General features: G+C 24.7%; 3 protein-coding genes across 4 annotated transcripts; 1 reads left to right on the top strand and 2 right to left on the bottom strand.

Moving 5' to 3' along the window:
- Positions 1–7,651: 7,651 nt before the first annotated feature.
- On the top strand, positions 7,652–8,946 carry LOC132921508 (uncharacterized). The gene is made up of 2 exons (XM_060984569.1): positions 7,652–8,369; positions 8,462–8,946. The coding sequence occupies exons 1-2, from the start codon at positions 8,164–8,166 to the stop codon at positions 8,574–8,576; spliced, it is 321 nt and encodes a 106-aa protein (XP_060840552.1). The 5' UTR covers positions 7,652–8,163; the 3' UTR covers positions 8,577–8,946.
- Positions 8,947–12,038: 3,092 nt separating this feature from the next.
- Positions 12,039–14,199, bottom strand: LOC132922242 (protein CREG1). The gene is made up of 5 exons (XM_060985653.1): positions 13,668–14,199; positions 13,052–13,206; positions 12,762–12,881; positions 12,583–12,673; positions 12,039–12,496 (listed from the first exon to the last, which is right to left on the bottom strand). Exons 1-5 carry the CDS (start codon positions 13,813–13,815, stop codon positions 12,312–12,314), a joined length of 699 nt encoding a protein of 232 aa, XP_060841636.1. The 5' UTR covers positions 13,816–14,199; the 3' UTR covers positions 12,039–12,311.
- Positions 14,200–18,210: 4,011 nt separating this feature from the next.
- On the bottom strand, positions 18,211–23,781 carry LOC132921056 (uncharacterized). Of its 2 annotated transcripts, XM_060983878.1 has the most exons (8): positions 23,275–23,781; positions 20,535–20,645; positions 20,389–20,452; positions 20,189–20,330; positions 19,983–20,111; positions 19,817–19,918; positions 19,605–19,752; positions 18,211–19,153 (listed from the first exon to the last, which is right to left on the bottom strand). In XM_060983878.1, the coding sequence occupies exons 1-8, from the start codon at positions 23,487–23,489 to the stop codon at positions 19,132–19,134; spliced, it is 933 nt and encodes a 310-aa protein (XP_060839861.1). In that variant the 5' UTR covers positions 23,490–23,781; the 3' UTR covers positions 18,211–19,131. The 2 variants fall into 2 exon arrangements, with proteins under 2 accessions (XP_060839861.1, XP_060839862.1); XM_060983879.1 differs by lacking the exon at positions 18,211–19,153 and having other exon boundaries at positions 19,512–19,752.
- Positions 23,782–23,833: the final 52 nt, after the last annotated feature.

A 23,833-nucleotide genomic window follows, 5' to 3' on the forward strand; every position in this document is an offset into this window, starting at 1 on the left:
GTTCATTATATTGAATTTCATATGATTTTTAAATTATATCAATTACTACTTATAAATTATTAGTGATAATTTAAGGACAGTTTTGTATTTAATTTATTGTACATTACTTTATGAGAATTATTTATATTTGATTTAATTATATTTAAATATATGTTTTTGTAATATATTAAATATTATACAAGTTTTTTACTGATCTATACGTTTTTAAATTCTGAGAATTAATTTTTTTCCACGTCTTATTTTGTTTTTTAAAAATATTTATTTTTCATTATTTTTTAGTATTTTATATTTATCAAATTAAATAATAAATTATTTTAAATTAAAAATTTGAAATTAAAGAAAAATCAATTATACAATTAAAAGTGATCTGGATACACACTTAGTGTTGGACATTGGTCTCCTCACATCACTTTACTCGGCCCGAGTGATATGGTAACCTAATAAGTTTTATTATCTATTCAGCAAACCAAACGAGTTATTTGATCGAAAATCATTGGTTTTACAAAAGTTATATGAGTTTCTTTTTTTTTAATTTACTGATTTTCACATGGAGACTACAGACACTTTTTGTGGTAATCAAAAAGTCTGTTGCAATATCTATCTATCTATAGTATCTATATGAATTTAAAATTTAACATGAATAGTGAACATCATTTGAAAAACTATCAAAAACTTTTTGGAAAACGTTTTTCAGGAGAACTACATAAATGTAATGAAAAAAAAAATAAGGAATTTAAAACAAAATAAAAAATGAAATTTATTATTTATGTGGTATTATATCATATTACATAGTATATTATACCTAAAACATTATTAAATTATTATAGGTAAGTATTCACAAATTCACAATGTTCCCATAATAAAATGGTCCAAATACATTATGGATACTAGACACATCTACGCGCAACATAAAAAGTCATAAAAACTATGACTTTAAGTAATTATTACTTCCTATTGGTAATAATTTGTGCTCAACATTTATTCAATGTTGTATGAAAACAAATAATATGGTTTTGAGCTAACAACACATCGCAAACAGCTCAAAAGATATGTTTTTTTGTGTTTGGAGATAATACAAACCTCCTGAATTAACATCAATAAATAATACATTATTTTGTATCAATAATGTACAATGTATGATTAACTTCACAAATAAAATTTTGATTTTGATTCTCTTAACAACCGAGACGAAATTGAAGTTGTACCAATTTAATAAAAATATTATGATTTTATTCAATAATAATTATATCCATCATATTTAAATTTGTGTTTTTCACATAATTTAAAAACAATTATTTTCATTTAGTTTAATTTTTATTCTTTTCTTTTCCATTTTTCCGTTTAAAATTTCAGTTCATTTATTCTTCATTGTACATTAACTTCTCTCTCATTATTCGTCGTTATCTTGTCACGTTTAATAATAGTTTAAAATAAAAATAAGTGCCAACAATACTTCGTCATTTAGTATTGGATTTGTTGATTCGAATTCAGTGATAATACGAAAAATTACTCGAAACCAAGATGATCTGCAGCCAATATTTTAACTTTTAAGAATAACTATTTTATTATATAGTTTGATTGCTCAAAGTAATTTATTATTCTATTAATAATACGGTACTTTGAACTAATTTTTGCCGAAAATCAACAACATATAATATTAGTAGCTATTGACAACCTATATAAATAAACTGTAAAACGGTTTGTAGAAGTTCATAGTATAAATAAGTATAATAACAAAATTAATTTAAAAACATTGAAAATTTCTTTGTGTTAATAATAATAATATAAAAAAACGAAAAACTTCGAGCCTCTCAAAATAATATTTTTGAAGTACAACCAAATAACCAAATACCTAGATTAACTCTTTAAACCTTGAAATTTTAATTCCAATTAAAAACTGCATTCATGTTTTTGATATTTTTAGATTTATTTTGTAAAAATAATTTATAAATTATGAGCAATGAGCTGCGTTGCATTTAATTTTCAAGCCTTACCAAATAACATTGAAAACATTAGTAATAACAATCATTATGAGGAATCTTGTACTCAATTTTTAAACCTTATAAATATTGGTATTAATATAAAAAAAATCATACAATTTTGACAATTAATTACATTAAAAATGTTATAATAAGGATCTGAAGTTTAAATTTAATATGTATATAAGTGTTTTAAATTCAAATTTTGTAATAATTTTATCAAAATTACTAAAATGTGCAAATTATTTTGTAACTAAAAATTATAAAGTATTTAAATGTTTATTTTTGTAGTCAAGACTTGAAATAAATAAAAATACAAGATTCTAACTCAAAATACTAAAAAATAAAATATTATGTACATTTGTTTCCTAATAACATTTGATGTACTTCAATTTTTTACGAAATTGAATATTTTAAATTTTAAACAAAAGTTGATGAATTTAGTTATTTTGTAGTAATATAAAGATATTTGTGTGGACGTGGAACTCTATATGTTATTACTATTTCAACTTTCGCAATGATATTTTCAAAATTTAACAATGACTAAAAAGTTAATAACAAAAATAAATTCTATAAAATATATACATATATAAATATATATTTCTGAAACGATTGAGATCAAAAGTTAATGCGTAATCACCATGATGATCCAACAAAGATATTTTGCCAATCTTCAACATTTAGATTTATTCAAATTATTTTTAGAGTATTATCTTAAATGTAAAAATAAAAACTCGATTTGTATTATTTGCAAAATTCTCATACAAATTTAAATGTAGGTAACATTGTTTTTTAACTTGTCACGTGTTTTCCACGCTCGTTTGCCGACTAAAAGTGATGTGACACATAGATTTGTATGAGAACTTTGCAGGATAAACAGTTATGAAATTAATTTATTGCCATTTAACATACAAGATCAAGATACAATGTTTTACATTGTAAAATAATCAAAAACAAATACATTTTATTTTGAAAATCAATTTCAATGTGGCCCCTGTTAACTTTGATGAACTTAAACATACCATACCTGCATATTCAAAATTAATCTACTCCATTATTATTCAATATTTAAATAAAAAACTTTTAAATTGCCTCAATGATAAGTATTGGTCAAAGCTTTAATAAAAAATAACTAATGTTGTTTATGTATTATATGAGCTATAAAGTACGATAAATTCGATATTAACAATAAAATTATATGATATTACACTAATAATAAGTACAAAATCAAATTTTTATCTTATGGAGTCAAAATAAATATGTAACTGTAAATTGTGATATCCAAAAAACTCTAATTTCAGTATTAATATACAAATAGTTAGTAACTCTGACTTATGTCATTACCTCTGAAAATTACCATACTGTATTAATAACAATTAAAAGCTAAATTATATAACTTATTTATGGCAATAAATTCGATCATTAAAAATCTGTTAACAGCACTAAATTTTATTAATTAGTTGAGAATGAAAAACATTGTTTTAATTAACCATATATGTTAAATAACAACAAATATATTACACCATTGTTTATCTTACAGTGCTCTCATACAAATCGATGTGTCACACACTCGTACCGCTTATTTTTAGCCGACGACTAGAGCGTGAAAAACGCGCAACAAGCTCAAAACGATGTCACATATCAATTCGTATGAGGATTTTACAAAAATTACATTCCGAGTGTTTATTTAAGAAATATTCTAAAATTAATTTAAACAAACCCAAATCCTAAAGATATAAAAAAAAAATTCAAAATAATTTTCATTGAGCCACCACGGTGAGTACGTCTATAGTGCTAACCTTATTCATACCAGAAACACCGTGTATTTTGGTAATGAATCATAACATAATACCTTTAACACCTTTAAATGTGATATAAAATTATAAAATACAATATAATTTTTCGACAAAAATTAATTCAATCCTCCATACCTCACTATTATAACAACAGGTTTTGTAAAATAATTATTAATTAATAATTACCAAGTGTTTAATGCCTATCAGTATTCTCTATGACTCGGCTATGAGTAAAGAAAGTTAATACATGAGAACTAATATTAAAGATATTATATTCTTACTGCACATGGCCAATCGTAGCCCATAGGCCATAGAGGATTTATTTTCACGACACAAAAGTTATCGTAGGAAAATTAGGATTGAGTGCGAATTTGAACAGAAATGAAAACGACTTTTCAATTAATTGAAAATATTTTATTTGATAGATGACGAGACATTATAGTAGCCAGTAGGTAGGTACCTACCTAATACATAATGCATTTAGATTCTAAGCCAAGCGATGAATGTATTGATTTTACAATATGTGTGAGTATGTTTTTTGATTTGTGTCTATAAACACTTTTCGAGATAGTAAAAACACTTCGATGTTCAAAAATGGAGGATTTAGCAAATTGGATCTAATTTGGCGTGTTAAAAAAAATATATATTATATATAATCAAGAAAAATAAAAAAAAATTAAGGAAAAACAAGAATTTTTACGTAAATCAAATTTTAAACAAAATTGATTTTGTTTTTTTTTATGCTAATTAACCAGACACTTAAAATTTTCATCAACTGCATTTTTTTGAGTGACAATTATAAGTTTTAAAAATATTTCAACTATTTTTGTGCTGTTTAAAGGTATACAAAATTTTTAATGTTTTTAATTTATTTTTTTTTTAATTATTCACTGGGTAAAAATACTTAAAAAAATAAAAACATATTACAAAACACCTCATATTTTGTTAATTTATTAATTACGAAAATCTATACTCATTTTTTTTTCTAAAAGCGTTTAAAATTTTGACAAAACTCATAAAAATTGCGAAAATTAGCAAATTATTTTGTAATTGGAAATTCGTACACAATTTATACCTATACAATTTGAAAAGGTAATTTTCAAAACATTTTTTCAACATTTTCCTTAAACAATTGTTCATATTTTGTTGTATTTAAAAAAAATATGTTAGATATTTGAAATATCTATATTATGATATAATGTTTATTTTCATTAGATGACAAATATTTCAAAATTGTTTACTCTTTTTAAGTTATATAAGCATGACAAATTTTCAGTATTTTTTTTTTTTGTAAATGTCAATATATTCACTAGATCAAAATTCTTGAAAATTTAATATAATATCACACAGAAATTACTCTTACATCTGTAAAAAAAATTTAAAAATACAAAAGCACATTTTTTTTTTCACGTATGCATTTAAACTTATTATTAATTTTGACAAAATTCGTCAAAATTAAAAAAAAACTATTTTGTTGTTGAAAATTCATATTACGTTTTCTTTTTGCATATAAGTTTAATACAAGATTTTTCATTAAAAATTCATACCGAAACAATAAAACAATAACATTTAATAAATATACATATCAAGGCTTTTTTTTTTTTTACAGACATTTTAAGTTCCAATAATTTGGACGACATTACTTATTATTTAAATGATAAATAACGATATGTTAATATATTGTTATAATTTCAAAACATTATCTGTGGGAGCTTAAAATTGTACGTATTTTATAATATTATAAATTATATTATATACAATAACATTTTTGATTTATTTTAAGAAATTATTTATTTATAAGTACTATAAATTTACTTTTATTGTTTTACAGTATTTACAGAAAAATGTTATTAAATTTTGAGTTATATATAAGTTGATATAATGTGGTATAAATATGTATTGTTGTAATAATTAAATAAATGTAATATTTTTAGAAATTTTGTATCAACCTTCTGTAATACTAAAAGTAAAATAAATAACTTAAATAGCTGTGTCAAGAAACTTCCAATTAACGGTCACCGAAAGGACCATAAATAATGATCGCTATTTAGAGGTGGCCGTCCTATAGAGGTGACAATACATGGCATAACACTTTATGGGACCAAAAAACCTAACCGTTACACAAACTTCAGAGGTGTCCGTTAACGGAAGTTTTACTGTATCACTAAATAATATATTTAATGGTACAGGCTGACAATCAATAAACGATAAACCGTCTCCGCTCAGAATCGTTTTTCGTATACAATGATACATCATTAAATTCAAATTTAACACATACATAATAGTGATCCACTAGAAACCTAATGCACAGCAAACCGGTAAACTTTTTATATTAGAGTTATGAGCTCTCAGCTCGCAAAAATAAGATTGAAGAAGTGAACAAAGCGAGTATCTGTATTAGTATTCTTTCGTTCATATATGTAATATAAAAATAAATTATTTTTCGATTACATGGTAATTCTGACTATATGTCTATACGTATATTTTTTTATATAGTCTACGGTATTGTGATTTTTGCTAATAATATATTATTTATACCTTTCGGTTTTCTTAATTAACTTAATTTTTCTCAACAGTATTATTGTTCGTCCGTTCAAAAGAATATCATGAATATTATGTAGACGAGACAACGTGAATGTCAGCACAAGAACGTTATTTTGTACGTGGTACGAATCACGTATACCCTTCACTTTCGCATCAAGTATACAGATTACAATTTATAAGGACAAATCACTTAAAAATAACTCCTCTCGCTTAATTCAGAGTATTAAACAAATATTCGGACGAGTAATTGGATGTAATATGTGGATATTCGATTAATAAAATACAACAAGTTTAATCTGCATAAGTACCTATTGGTATTAAAACATTTTTAAACTGATAGTGTGGTGGGATGGTAATTTTACTTTTGTTACTTTTTTTTTCGTTTCATTACTCCAATAAAACTTACAATAGACATAAATTGAAATAAAATGGTCTGCGAAATTAGTTGTAATATGGCCTAACTGTAAATGCTGATACGTTTAAATAAGGCATAATAATCTCTGTAGGTACCTATTGAAGTCGTCGAAAACGTAAATATTTTTAACAGTAACTATATAATGGTTGTTTGCATTATTGAATTAGTGAAACGGCTGTCTATTATATTCGATCATAATTCATGGTTTCCGACAATTTATTTCTATGTTGTCTAAGTGATGCAATATTTTTTTTCTTATTAACTTTTTATTTATTAAGTTGCAGTGCAAAAACTAATTTAACTATTCAAAATGCAAATTCAGCTTTTTTGATGAAAGTCCTAAAACATTATTTTTTAAGCACATAATTAATTTTTATTAATCTGCAACAAAGAACAAAATATAACTTTTAATTTACATTTTTTTTCTCACTTTTTAATATTTGGAGAATTTTTAGGGAATTTTAAGTCATTTTTCTATATTTTAAGTACATTAATCATTATTCATACATTCTATAAAGAAGGATTTGATAAAATGTTAACATCGACTGTCTCATTAAATAGATAAGTGTTGAAGGAGTTAAATTTATTGATAACAAATTTAATTGAAAACACCAAGCCAAAATTTTAATAATATTATTGAACACATTTTAAATATTTTTACTGAAGTTAACAATGGTATATGTATTAAACCTCACATTTTTTATGAAATTGAATTTATTAATTGAAGCAATTTTTTTATGTAAAACTCATAATTTAAAACAAATGTTAGTATTTTAATTAGTTCATTTTTAAAAGTACCTGTTTACCATGATTACGTTATATTATATAATATGTTTAAAGTTTATATTATGTAATATATTATTCTATTGTATAATTATACTAAATAATTTTATATTTTTGTTTATTATAATTTACATAGAAGGTATTTGATAATTCCTAAAAAAAACAATTTAATATATTATGATATACAAATTATATTTTATCATTTAGTTGAAATCATAGGTCGGTATTATTTATTTTGCTAAGTAATATTTTAAATATTTGTATTTATTAATTATTATAGGTAAGTACTTCTATAATTTTAGGGGCTAATGAACGATTGAGAACATTATACCTTTTTGACCAAACTATTGAGAAACACTTAAAATTAGGGGAGATTGTAAATTCCGCCCGGGAAAATAAATATTTTTAAACTAATAAGCGTTCCGTGATTGTACGATGCGACCGTACACTTCGCGACACGGCGTGTTATAGTATTTGAAAGTCACAAAATGTTCGTATCTCAGACGAAAATCGTCAATCATATCATATCTTATCATTTTTGCTACATATTGTGGATCTAATAATTGGAAATATCAAATAGAAATATTATAAATTGTGTTCAGTACACGTCTTAGAGTCTTATACAGTTAAACGCTTACACGCTATAATGGCTCAATTTATCAAATCAAAACGTGGAAGTATACTTTTAGTATTAGACAATTTTAAATTTTTTAAAGTAAATAGACCTTTGGCTTCTGGGTTAAAAAAATGGCTATGTATAATCCAAACTAACAAAGCTTTTGTGAAAACCTTTGGTGAAACTACGAACATCGCTGAACAAAATGTTGATAATGATAAACATAGTGCAAATAGGCAAGTACAATATAATACATATACAACTTAATTAAAGAATATATTTTAAAAGTACTAATTTTTTAAAACCTGAAATTATAACTGTATTTTAGTGATCAAAATATACAACGGCAAATTGTATCAGTATCAACAAAACGTAAAACTGTTGAAGATAATAATGAGAAACCTAGTAAAATAGTGTGTACTGTTATTAAAAGCATTCTTTGATATGAAGCGTTACAAGTAAGTGACTTGCATAATATTAAGCGAAATATTTAGAATTGGGTAACATTGGTAGGTAACAAAGAACTTACCGCTGACCTAAAACCCCCAAAACTAATACGATTGAGAACGAATTTACATGCAATGTAGCCATATTATTTATTTGGCTATTAAAAGATTCAGTAATATAAATATAAAATAAATATTCTTGAAAAAAGTCATAAATTAATAATTATAATATTATACACATATATGGGTACCTATCATCTAATAAATAAAACAATTTGAAACCGTATCCATGATTATACCTAATAATTATGAACTTATAAAAATAAGTAATATATATTATGCATAAATAATGTAAATTATGTAATATAAAAATAAATATGTAATAAATATATCATGATTCATGACAAATGAATTATTAAATGTATATCATATATGGTATCTATGTTACATCCGGTTAATCTGATATAAAAGTCCGATAAATATCAACACATTATCGTGCTTAAATTATTGTTCGACAACTATCATAGACATAATATATAATGTTATGTATTATTTCTATGACAACAGTTATTAAATTTGGTAAAGTTGAAAAAAAAATAAAAAATCGAGCGTTACCAAAAATTCTATTCTCAATCATATTTTACGTATTGTAGCATTTAGGGACTAGTTACATATCAATCGTGCTAACGTCAAATTATGTAAATTTAAATAGGACATAGAAATTTATATTTTTAACAATGTGTAGAAAACACTTTTTAATGACATCATTAGTGGCTTAGTGCATTAAGTCATATTTGTTAAAGGCACTTTTTTTTGTTTATTTATAGCATTTGAATCGTCGCACACCCTACTAATAACTCTATAATATTTTAACAAACATAATTAATTTATTAATTATTATATTAAAATATCATAAGATTGGTTATATAATATACATTATTACCACGATATGTATGTGTGTTATGTATGTACAGTTTTGAAAAAAACGACCAACAAAATTCAAACACAATTTTTTTAATCTAATGTCTGAGTAAATAATACCTAATAGATTGGTTTTAATATTTTAAAATACCTAATAATTATTATATTTATATTTTTATACTTTTTTTTTATTTTGCAATGATAATATTTATTTTTATGCATAAAAATATAAATAATAATTAATAAAAATCTAAACTATAATAATAATTCTTTATTTGTTTATTTGATACTTCTTTTTAAATCGCTTAACTTTTTGCTATGTGACATCAAAGACATCTCAATACTTATCCTTTTAATTACCTATATAGTCAGTCGTATTTGCATATAAACACAATTAAAACTTAAAAGATTCTATGTGGCTATGCTTGATGAATAACTAATAAGTATCTATTCATAATCTCGACTCTCGAGGTATTTCAAAGTGCTCTAGCTATAGTATCATCTCGCCGTAAAAAAAAATAGTCGCATTTGATTTGATTACTTCAATGACAATCACCATTTTAGATAGATACCATTCATAACCTTGGTGTAACTTTTCATTTTTTCAAACCAATCTTCTTTTTTTCTCTTATATAGAACAAGTATGTTTTATGTATTATAGTTTATAGCAATAAAAACATTGGATTTTTAATTTAGATCAACGAAATCTTTTCACTATGTCACAATGAGCATTGTCTATAACAGGGGTGGCCAACCGCCAACCGGTCGATCGCGACACCCTTTTGCATTTTCTTGAATTTTTGATTTTTTTTTTATAAATTTGTGTATCTTTATATATCCCACAAATATAGAAATTCATAATTTAAGAACAAGTTACAACCTGCCGGAAACATGAGCTGAAATTCTCTACAATCATCCTCAGTCAATATCCAACACCATCAATTTCATCATAGCTATTAGCCGCCAAACTTCAAAACAAAATTTAAACAATTAGTATAAGTAGGATAAGTAGACAATAATATAATATCATGTAATAATTAAGTATATTTCAACCCACCCAATGGCCTATGTCGCCGAAGGCCTTAATCATAATAAAAAATACAAAAATTAGAGGATCGGAGGTCGATCGCAAGTCTATTAAAGTTGACCACCCCAGTTGGTCTATAACAGTAGTCCTTTATTGTTGTTTGGTCCACTCTATACTAGAATATAGATTCATTATATGGAATCCATATTTTATCAGCCAGAGAGACTTGAAAGAGTACAAAGAAAATTCATAAGTTTTATCGGCTCAAAAAATAAAATAATGAATTCACCTGAAAATTTTACAATAAATAGTACTTATCTTAAATAATATAAAATGGGATTTCCTCTTAACCAGCTATAGAATAGCCAATATGTCCTTCTTGAATCTTGGCAATCGTTGCACAAATTATTAAATTGTATCATATTTTTCCTTTCTTTGCTTGAACGAATTTCTTTTCGTGTACCACATTACCACAATACTACTCAAGATCATGTCCAACATTCCATGTTGATACTCACCACTCTATAATTACCTATATGGTTAACGTAAACACAGCTTTTCTACAGCTAATTAAATAAATAATTAATTAAATTTTTTTTTCTTTATTAATCTATCTGACCTAAAACACCTTTATTTAAATTATTAATTTGTTTTGAATATTATGATTATTAGTAATAATATTATTTTTCATTTTTTTTCAAATATATATTCCTACTTATGGTGAATAATGTATTATTAATTATTATATATACTATACCTGAGTTCTATTTTCTAAGGGGTAATTCAAATAAAAATAAAAAAAAAATTATACATAAGTAGTATTCACTTATTTTATTTTTAAACATAATTTTTTTAAGTTTTAAAATCTGTTATCTTCTCACAACTAGGGCTTTGATGTTAATGGAGCTAAAAATTTTCTAAATATGCATGAAAAAATGTTAAATATATAATAAGATAAATATTTTTTTTAAATATTGTCAAATGTCCATTATGTACAACAAATTTACAAGCGAATAAATAATAGATTTACCATAAATTATCCTTGGTAAGATAAAATTTTGGCATATTAGTATGACATTTAGATTAAACGCATCCACACCATTATCGTCAAATTAATATTCAACTACCACAATGACAATAAATACCTACGTAAAATAATATTGAGTTTTAATTTCAATATTATTTAAAAAAATTACGTTAAGGAAAAAAAATTTTTCATATAATATAAAATATACTTAATATGCATATGAAAATCAATGAAACATGCATTTTTTCCCTTAAAATTGACAAAATATATATATACATTTTCAATTTTCAATTTTTAAATTAACCATCATGTAGTTCGGAATTCTAACTTGGTCTGCTATAAATCAAGACTATACAGAATAATATGCAACTCCTACAACTTCGAAACACTACTCCTAACAATAAATGGCTTACAATCATTTTATGATTTATAAACCACACACCTATTGGTTATTTGACATTGACAAAAATACATACACATAATATATAATATATACCTTATTTTATTGAATAAGAAAAATATATATTTACTATGGCTTAAGATATATAATATAATCTACTATTTATATAAAATTAAGATTATGATAAAATATTTATCAAAATAAATTTCTTTAAAATAAACAACACAAAAATTAGATATAACAATATATATCTATGAAATAATGAGTGATACCACAAATGTCAGTCTATAAGTTATAATTGGCAATTTTCAATATAATATTCATGAAATTAATTTAAAAATAAACACTTATACAGTTTTAAAATTCTTCATCAATAATGACATCTTTTTTAACTGTAATAATTGAGTGTCTTTTTTTGTGCCAATAATTAAAAGTTGGAGTAGCTTTGAAATATTCTACAATAGTTGGATATTTACGACCACCAAATGTATCAATAAGTGTAATATGTTCAATATTTAATTTTGCGAATTGCCAATGATGACCTAAAACAATAAAATAATAATTAGATTAATAAAGTTATTTTTTATAAATTAAATACATACTATTATGTCTTAAAGAAATAATTTACCTGGTACAAGATTGTTCCATTTACGCATGACAGGATGTCTAGTCCACAAAGCAATTTTGGCTACATTCCATTCAGGATCGGTTTTATCCAACTATTATGAATTTAAAAACAATATAGTTAAAAAAATAATATAATATGTTACAATATGTATATAATTATATAATGATTTTTTAAGGTACCTTAACAAACTTCCCAGTCAATGTAAGCTGTGCACATCGTGGATCTTCAGGGTCATAAGATTTTTTTTTACAATAATCAGACTGTGCTAAGCTTAACACAAGAGAACAGTTTTTTGTTTTCTGAAAAAAAAATATAGAAAATTCAATAACCAATGTTTATGTTTTATTTTTACTGTGACATGAAACATAATAAAATGTACAAACTAATTTAATCATTACTTTTTCATATTATGTAATATATATTATATTAAAAATTGTTGGTATAATGTAAAGAAAATTATAATATTTACCACAACATCTTGAAATGATAAGTCCATTGGTGAAGCCATAATGTAAGGAATACCAGAACTATTATCGATTGTTCCGTCACTAACTGAATACACCCTACCCATTGGCATACCATCCATAAATGACTGATTTCCCATGTAAGACAATGTTGCCCAATCTAAATAAGTACATAGACATTTATATATTTAGAATTTATATATAATAAATAGGTTAATTTAAGAAATGTTTTAGAAAATATAAATAATATAGGTACCTTTACTAACTATACTATAAATAACATATTTTTATAAAATAAAAAACAAATTTGGTAAAATAAATGTACCTATGTTGGATATTATATTTCATATTATGTACTTGAAAATAATTAAATATAAGTTTAAGGTTCTTTTATGAATATTGAACATCAAAATGCGATTATGTTATAAAGCATTTGCATGAACTTAAAACATTTTATTTTTCTTAGATATTATATATAATTTAACAATAGCAAAAGCTAATATATTTTTAAATACAAATTATAAAACATAATATCTTAGTTTTTAATAAAATACTAGGTATACATTTAAATATTTTTAAAACCATTTGATAAAAATACTAAGTAACTTTAAGTATTATTACCTGAATGATGGACAATATATCTGGACATTAAGGCAATGTCTCTGACTGGTGGAGGATCCTGTGTAAAATGGAAGAATGATATGCATTCTGCATTATCATACAATTGAGAAATGAATATTACTAGAAAAATGAACTGAGCGAAAACCATTTTCAACAGTTATGTTTTTTAACACATCAGGATCAGAACGTTCAATGTTGTGGAATAACAAAATGTTCGTCGAATCACAAAGTATTTATAAGTAATACAGATATACAATCATCGATTTTGTAGTGCTATTGTGACGTAGAAATGACTAATGTCACAAATGAAGAGATCGAGAAACAAAGACAAAAGAAGGGCATACAGGTTCAATTATATGCGCACTATTTAAATGCAATAATGTCAAATCATTACTTTACCACACAAGCTACAGCAGTAAAGCTATAGTTATACAATATTATAATCGTAATGTACTAATGTAGGTAGGTATTAACCAAACTAAACTATAATATTATGTTGTTATTGTGAATATGTAATATTGTTGACTGTTGTTTGTTATTCTTAGATTTGTTATCGTGATCAATAGCGAGTGATAAGCGGACATCTGTTATCGTCTTTTTTTTATAACCATTGTTTGTATATAAAAAATAAATAAAAAAAATTAGTGAGATAATTCTTCCCAAGTGATAACAGTCAGATGTAATCCTGCAAAAATAATGAACCCAATCAACTGTACCAATGTAGAATCTTAAATTCCGCACAAATTCCCCTACAAATGGTCATCGTATAATTTAATTAATATATTTTATGAACAATATATTTGTGTTAAAATTAAAATAGTAATGTACAATTCCAAATTTCCAAAAATCATTAAAATAAATATTATGAAAAAATGAAAAGATGATCCCTCTATAGAATACCACTGAGATTAATTCGACGTCAATGGAAAATCTCCGTTCGCTGACAGGTGCTGGACAAAATTTCAATGAAAATGGAATATTATGAAATTTTTAAAATCTCACGTCAACGTAGTTTTACAAGAAAACGGTTAAGAATGTTAAGATTATAGGATATAAATATATATTCCTCGTATCAAGCTATTTTAATTTAAGATTTTTCAAATGTCGATGACGACCAAAGGGCTTTTAAAAACCAAAAATCTGAAGCAAGTATCAACATTTACGAAAAATGAGAAACTAAATCCGTTGTTAAGTACCACTGAGATCAATTTGTCTCCACTCCTCAGAAGACAATTTTCCTTTCGTCATTAGGTTTTCATTAAAACTAGAATTTTACGAACATTTATAAGTTATAACTTTATTATTGTGTTGCCGGAAATGATGACAGTTCCTAATACGATTATTATTAAATCATTACCTAAAAAATAAGAATTGTCATCAATTATGTAGACCATAATTTATTGGACAATTCTATCACGCATTCACGCATGACGTATCGCTTTTTTACTCTTAATTTAAAATTTTATATTGAGACCAGATATCTACAATTAAGACAAAAAAAAAAAATTAAAGAAATATCTACATCAATTTTTAAGCTAAACCAGTTTTCAACAAAATTGATCTCTGCTTTGTTATAATTCAAAAACGAATGATTGTAAAAACATAATATTTTCACCAAGTATTTATTATATTATCATTTCTTTTTTAACTGTTTTTAGATAATTCACATTTTTTATTATTATTCAATATTAATAAAAAACTTTGAAAGTTTAATACAAGATTACAAAAGAAGTTGTTTTTATAGATATTTTTTAAACAGTAGAGCGTAAATTCATAAAAAATATTGTAAAAGCATTTGAAGTGACAATTTCATAAAATGTTTAGTGTAAGACGACGTAAGTATTCATTATTCCAATCTAATATTTGAAAATGTATTACAAGATTGAATTTTCTTTTTAAGTTTTTAATCTATATAGAGTGTATCACGAAGTTCTGACAAATGAAATATCTTATTCTAATCAATATTTTTTTATTATTATTTTTTTATAAAATTAATAGACGCTTGTATTACATGTGTAATATGAACTTTTTTATTTTTTTGCATAGAAAAAAAAAAAATAAGCTTGATTTAAATAATTTGGGCATTTACTATCTAATCAGAACCAAAAGTAAAAACCAGTAGACAGTTAGTAGTCAAAACGAAATTTTTCTATCTGACCACAGAATAGATTAACCATATGTCCATATCCGAATATTGATAATAAAAAGGGCTTGGGACTTAAAGTACTTAAAATCTTTAAAATAAGCGCTTAAAACATCATTATAAGCACTCAAATAAGCATTTTAAAAACGTAAATTTTAGCAAAAATTTTTAATAAAAAAAAAAAACTTTCTTTTTACATGATAAAGTAGGTACTAGACATAACTTGTAACTGTGCTAAAAATAATATAATTAAAGATTACAAAAAATATTGAAACAAAATGATTAGGAAGTTTCTAATTAAAAAATCAAAAATAAATCTTTATATTATAAAAAATCAGATTTCACTTTCGAGACATTTTGTCTTATTGTTTATAGATTTTCCGAGGGATTTTTTGAAAAAAACATAAAAAGTAGACACTGGTCAAAAAAACAAAAATAATCAGAAAAATTGGAAATAAGCATCTTTTTAAAAAATCTTTGAAAAAAGCAAAATAAACACTTTCAAATTTCATAATTGAACGTGTTTTAACATGATATACACTTTACAATTCCTAATGATAGCACTCTGCTACATTTTAAGTCGATCCATAAAAATTAACAAGTACTCTAAGTCCCGAGCCCTGATAATAAATAATAATATGTACAATTTAGATAAAGCCGCGGTGGCGATAGGACAGAAAGGTCATTGATAATCCCGAATCCGTATCAAAAGAAAATATATACATACTTACGAGTAAAAGAAGAACAGGCCTTTTTTATGTTCCAATTTTGTGACGATACTATTAAACTTTTTTTATTTACTTTTTTTTTTCACAGAGATGTCTCAAATATACTCCCGAGTGTCACCACGTCGCCCGATTTTTCATTTTTTTTAGTCTGAGTGGAGGTAGAAGGGGAATTGCACTTTTATGTTCCAATTAATACATATTTAAACAAGCATAGAAAATAGATTAAATACAAGTTTCTTAAAATTGTCTGCTATATAAGCAATATATTAATAATAAATTAAGTTGGTTAGGTATTATTGTAGTATGTAGGTACCTAAACTTCTTTTGTAAGATTGTAAGATAACAAATTTGTATTCTATGAACGTTTTAAAAAAGAAGACAAAAACAATCTTCAAGCAGCATATTTCATATTCATTACAAGAAGCAAAATAAAAGAAACATGCTTATGATGACCACAAAATGTGGTGTCAAGAGACAATGAAACAACATCCACCCACTTAAAAATATAGAAAATGAATTTTGTTGTATTTATTTAAATAATATATATTTTTACAATTTTTAATGTAATTACTAATTATTAATTATATATATATGCATATTTTTCTTTTTTTGTTAGGTATAGTATTTTTAGCACGTTGTAGATAAAATTGTATATATATATATATATATGAGTCAGTCCAGTAAACATCCAAATATGTGGAATATATTAAATAAAACAATCTATGAAGCACATTTAAATTTGTGTTGTTTTTCCAGGATACCGTAATACCATACAGGTGGAGAATTGGAAAACAGGTGGGAATTATTGTTGCTGTGAGATATGGAGTGTATTTCTATTTATGTTTTATTCTTAAGTAATTATTGACTCAGTTATTGAACACCACAAACTCATAATTGTGGTTGGTTTTTAATTTACTGATTGTTTATTTATGGTATGATATTGTTTAAATATGAGTTGATAAAATTATCATAAACCAGCATACCCGATTTTTTTTTCAACATCTCTGATCTCAATATTTATGTGTTGCCATTACTCATAATAGGTTAATGACTTCATGTCCTTAAAAACCTTAAAATATGCATTTATTTATGCCCTAAAAAATCACTAAATATGCCATATAAACAAAAACATTTAATAATAACATGTAACAACAATGATTGATAATATCCTGTGATGGCACAACTCGTATAAGTATAATACAATATAGGTATGCAGTCTGTGAGTAAATAAAAGTATATCAGTGGTTCATAATTTCAACTATATATGTTCTCGCAGATGAGGAAAACACGATCCACACTAATTTTATAGAATATCCTTTTAGGTACCTACATTTAAAATTTTTTTTATCAATTTAAAGAAAAATTAAATACTAATTTAAAGATATAAGTAAAATATGCACTTAAAATTAGAATACGACAAAATACGTACTAACACATGAAAAACAGTAAAATAATATTCACTAATTAATAACTGTAGATTCCTGGTATTATGAAACAAATTTCTAAATTACTAAGCTATATTTTGAATGAATATTAGAAAACATGCAAATTCCTATAAGTTCCTAGCCCTACTCATATTATTTATTATTTTTTATAATAATATGCATTGGGTAATGTATCATGTATATAATATTGTATTATCAGAATTCACTGAATAATCTCAAACAAAAGATTGAGATATTAGAATATTTATTAAAATATGTTTAGCAATAATAGAAAACGTGCGATATAAAGTTTACAGGACATGTACCAAATTTCATGTTCATACCAAAATAATCAAAATTATAAATATTATAAAGTAAAAACAAGTTAACAAAATAAAATAAAATAAAAATAAGTTCTAAGGAATGATTTACATCCACTTAACCCCACATAGTTATATCACTGTCTGTCTTTAAATATTTTATTTTAATGTCATATTTATAAGTATTTAAATTAAAGATTAACTTGCACGACACAATAACCACAAAAAAAAAAATGACCATTGATTTACAATGTTCAATATAATTCATTAATAAATTTGATTTATCAGATTTTAGTTAAAAATAAATACTTTTCAAATAAAGTATTAAATACATAGGTATATAACAAGTGTAAATGTATTAAAACATAATAAAACCAAGATAAAAATAGAATCTAAATATAAATCTAATTTTACAAGCATGTTGTAATTATTTTGTTTGGCAATAAGAAAAATAAAAATATTTAATCTAACATACTTTAATATATACTAAATAAGACAACATAAAATATTATATTCAATTGTTAAGATTATTTAATATTTAGAATTATGTAAAAAAAAATATTGTTTTTTATTATTTAAATAAATAAATACCATAGATGTATTAGCTGTGTAGACATTTTTAAAAATAAAAAACAAAACCTATCCAAAATTATCATAAGCATTCAAATACAGTGCTTATTAAATGATTTAATATAATATAATAAAATGTTTTTAAGTAAGAAATCTGTTTCATGTAAAAAACAAAAAATTAATTTTCATTTGATAAATAAATAACAGAAATTTGATTATAAAATGACACTGTTATGTTTTTGACTATTTTTAATACAAATTTGAGATCAATCGTTCAATTTACGGTGGTATTAAATGATTTCTAAAAAAAGAAAAACAGAATAACATAAATATTAAATATAAAATGATGAATATAATACTCATAAGAGAACATAATATCAAAAATAAGAATACTGTACATGTTAACTAGCCATTATCATATAGAATTAGCTAATAGAAACTAATAAGTTTCTAATCATATTAATTCAAAATGACATGGAATACAAGGTTTGAGCTAAGACTTCTCATAAATATAAGGCCAATTAAAAGAGTTCTCAGATTTATGTTTGTATATTAAACATAAAAAATAGGAACTTAAATGAATATATGTCACAAGCTTCAATGTAATGGATTAAATGTCTAAAGAGAAATTATTCTCATCTAAGATTTAATTACCAAAATATTATTATTATATTTTTTATTATTTATTTGCTTACAAAAAGCAATATTTCTATACTATGAAATATTTTCGAGAAAAAAAAATTATACACTACTTAAGTAAATCTATTTCCTCTTCAGTTATTACATCAAAGTCACTTAATGTGCTTGATGATAAAGATATAACGTCCATTTCTTGTTCTTTAGCTTCTTCGCCTTGTTCAACTGTTGTACAGTTACGAAATTCTTCGCTTTCAATAATATCTAAAAAAAATGTAAAATAAAAAAAACGATTTACATTGTTAAACTAAAACAGTAAATAACTTACTTTCATTTACTGCTTCTGAAAAATCCATAAATGCTTTATCAATTTTAAACTCATTAGTAATAGAGATGTCTTCAAATACAGTTTCCAAATCAGGTATGTCATCTTAAAATAAAAAAATTGAATTAAAAATATAGGTCATAGTTTGTATAATAGTAAATTATATTACCAGGTTCAATTAAATCATCCATAAGCTCATAATTACACGATGACACTTTTGAATTTGTATTATGCTCATTTATATTTGATTTTAGTTCTAACAAATTCATGTCAATCCAAAGTAAAATTATAATATAAGCTGTAAAAAAATATCATTTAATATAAGTCAAAATGAAAATTATTATAAAGTATCAAAGTAAAAAATAATTAACATACCCATTACGAATGTTACAGTCATCATAGATACATATGAAGTTAACCGTTCCAGACGATCAATGGGTAATTCAAATATATGTTCATTTGCATAACATATAGAAGGGACTGCAGCCCAAGATAAAACCCAAATACAAAACAAAATCTAAACAAAATCAACTTAGTATTCAATTTTGAATAATATGTGCATATTAATAAATTACCATTTCATCAACACTTTTTGTTATGTGATGATGTCCAAGAATTTGTGATGAATATGTCTTTATGCTGAAAAAAATTTAAAGGAAATAATTAATGATTTTTATTTAAATGTGTTAATATTAAAAAATTATATATACTAATTACTTACGTATCATGTAATGGTGTCCAATTAAAACTTTCATCCCAAAATTCAAATACAATAAAAAATAGTATCTGAACAATGTTGCAATAAACAAAAGGACCAACAAAACCGTAAGATCTAAAAACAAAACAACAAATTGTATTATTAAAAATAAAGTAAAAATGTTTAACAGAACAACGAGACTTAATAAATAACTACATATTATATTATTTATTCTTATTAAATCTAGAATATTCAAAAATAAAATCTTAGCCATATGAACATTGCCTAAGGTGCTAAAATCAAGCAAAACAAAATTATATTAGGTACAAATAATAATTGGTAATGTGAATCTCACCTTTAAAACATAGGTAATATTATAATATTATGAATCCTTTAAATAGTTTAAATAAATGAACTGTATAAGCAATATTATATATTTATTTTATTGTGAAAAATAAAATACATTAAGATAAGAAAAAATTATGTTACAAAAAATATGGTTTAAACTATGGACTAAACCATCAAACGTGCAGTAGATAGTATATTAGATGAGTACCAAAAATATAAAGCACCTAATTATAATGTTTTTAATGTTAAAAAAGAAAATAAGTACCTATACCATATAGATTTAGATATTCAAATGTAAGTTGTTTTTTTTATTAAGTAGGTATGTATTATTAATTAATTTTTTTATGAAATTCTTTGTTAAATATCTTAATATTTTACTAAACTTGAAGTGTAATTAGAAAGTGTAGGTAAGTATGTAAAAAAAAAATTATAATATTAACAATTCAAACAATAAAATACCATAACACTTTTATCCTCAGTGATAATAGTAAAATATTGGGCAAAAGCTTAACTAAATAATTCTATAGTCTATAATACTCTTTATATTATTAAAATGTGGTGGTGTATAGTAATTAAATCAAAATCACTTGGGTTATGTTGTAATGTTAGCATTATTAATTGATGTTTGCACCATTTGTTTAATAATATTTTTAAATACCTCATTATTTTTTCTTTTACAATTATTTCTAAAATTTTTTTAACTTTTTTTAATATTTACCACTTAAATATAATTTTTAATATTATTTTAGTGAAAGTACTATTTCATTTAATTTTGCCAAAATATTTTTGTCAATTGCTAATTATCTATTAAAATGTATTGCTGAATTCTTCTATAAATTAGATGTTTACTATCTAAATTAATTAGGTATCTATATCAATTAGCTATTAAAGACAGAGATAAAATAATTTTACAATACCTAGCTATTTTTTTATAACCTTTTTTTCAATACTAGAAAATAATAACAAAATAATTGAATTCAATGTATTAAAAACAATTAAATAGGCATCTATCTAAGCCCCAAATTAAAGTTAATTTTATTATTAATAAAAAATATTAAATAGAATTTCACGAAAAGAGTATATTTAGAACATCTAAGTGAATATCATAACAAAAACAATATTATGTAGGAAAGTATTTTTATTTTTATTTTTTTTTACACCATTTTAAAGTGTTTGTTTTGTTTTTAGTTAAGTAGTTGCAATAATAGTGCCAATACACGGCCTTTGGCCTTGGGACAATTATTCTGTTTAACCCCACTTGCCAACTTGCCTCCAATATTTCCTTTCATTGGGAAACGCCCCATAGAATAGGTCAACAATTTTTAAGTTGTTTTTTTGTTTGTTATCAATAATCAAATTATTCAAAACATTTTAGTAGATAGGTAGTTAAAATAGTCATGAATATTTCTATGATTTTATAGTATGACAATGCAAAAGGATAATATTTGTTTTTAGGTGATAATCACTGTAAAACAACAAAACATTAAGTAGATGGTATGGGTACTCATAAATATTAATACTTATATAATTAAGTATACAAATTACTTATAATATCTACATACATAGTTTCATTAAAAACATAAAGTTAAATGTATTATTATTATTTTAGTAAGAAGATATGTAATAAGCTATCCATATTTTATTAACATGTTGATAATTAAATAAATTATTATAATTCTAAAATAGTTTATGATGGTATTATATAACGCGCTATTATACAACTAGGTAGGCATATGAAATCAAATATGTTGACACATTAACAATTTTAAATAGTAAAATAATAGGAAATTATTAATCTTATTTTTACAATCAAATAATATTGTAAATTAGTAAATTATTTTTTTGTCTGTTGAATGATATGAAAAGAGTAAATCTATGGAAATTAATAAGCTGTTCTAATGGGACACTGAATATTTTTTCTTGGTTTTTGTACAGAATTTGGAGTTAATCCAAATAACACTTTTTGTTTATACCTATCATAAATAAAAAAAAAATTGTTATTAAATAATTTTATATTTATGCTATAAAAGTGAGTGTACTTGTGAACAAATTATAAATAGAATCTAAAGAAAAGAGATACCATCAATCAGTAAACAGAGAGGCTCAGTGATTTAAAGAAAACTTATAATAGCCGATATGTAGTAAAATCTCAATAGGACAATGTCCACAAACCATAAACCACTAGACAAATACTGTGGTGGATTGCCGAAATGATTAAACACCACACCGACAGACACAAAACTCATGTGTGGGCAACAGGGTAGAAAGTAGCTCGCACACATGTCGGTCTTCCCAACGTCAGCGCAACAGACTATTACCGTACGACCAACCGTGGAACGCTAGACAGAGACTACCGGTAACAGTACCACCGGACAGCTGATAAACATGAAACATTAACACTAGACGTTACACTCACTCGTAGACGAGTACGCTGGGGTAGATGTAGACGAAAAACCACGGGACCAGCCAGTACGAGCCCAGGTAGTTCTTGAGCTGTACGAACATGACGACGATCCGTTCAAAGGCGTGCAGGTCGTCGGTGTCGGGCGACGGCTTAGGTACCGCCGCCGCCGGGCACCGGGACTGCCGCTCGACGTCGTACTGCGGGTTCATCACTGGACAGCGATTCATAGCGTCCGTCGTCCCCGCGGCGCTACAGCCGATCCTCAATTACGCGGCGGTCGTTGCGCGGCGGCGGAGTGGACGGTCGACGGTGACGGCAGTGGTGTTCGTCTCATGGGACGCGCGTGAGACGAGACAACGACGTCGGCAAAAAAATATATAAAAACGAATAATAAATCCAATGCAACAATTATAACGTTAAAATATTGCGTGTGGAGAACAGTCGGTCGGGCGCGCGAGCACTAACGAGATCGACGAATCGCAGTGCACTAGAACAGCGGCGCGTACGAAACTGTCGTAATAATAATAATGACAAATGGTAAATGGTAATATTATTATTACTATATACCGAA

Source organism: Rhopalosiphum padi, chromosome 2, assembly GCF_020882245.1.
Source record: "Rhopalosiphum padi isolate XX-2018 chromosome 2, ASM2088224v1, whole genome shotgun sequence".
In the NCBI taxonomy this organism is placed as follows: domain Eukaryota; kingdom Metazoa; phylum Arthropoda; class Insecta; order Hemiptera; family Aphididae; genus Rhopalosiphum; species Rhopalosiphum padi.

Coding starts and splice junctions, on each gene's coding strand:
- LOC132921508 (XM_060984569.1), top strand. CDS start 8,164: ATGGCTCAATTTATCAAATCAAAACGTGGAAGTATACTTTTAGTATTA. Junction 8,370..8,461: donor GATAAACATAGTGCAAATAG/GCAAGTACAATA, acceptor ACTGTATTTTAG/TGATCAAAATATACAACGGC.
- LOC132922242 (XM_060985653.1), bottom strand. CDS start 13,815: ATGGTTTTCGCTCAGTTCATTTTTCTAGTAATATTCATTTCTCAATTG. Junction 13,207..13,667: donor ATATATTGTCCATCATTCAG/GTAATAATACTT, acceptor GTACTTATTTAG/ATTGGGCAACATTGTCTTAC. Junction 12,674..12,761: donor TGACTGGGAAGTTTGTTAAG/GTACCTTAAAAA, acceptor AATTCATAATAG/TTGGATAAAACCGATCCTGA.
- LOC132921056 (XM_060983878.1), bottom strand. CDS start 23,489: ATGAATCGCTGTCCAGTGATGAACCCGCAGTACGACGTCGAGCGGCAG. Junction 20,646..23,274: donor CCCAGCGTACTCGTCTACGA/GTGAGTGTAACG, acceptor TTTTGTTTTTAG/ATCTTACGGTTTTGTTGGTC. Junction 20,112..20,188: donor GACTGTAACATTCGTAATGG/GTATGTTAATTA, acceptor ATTTTTTTACAG/CTTATATTATAATTTTACTT.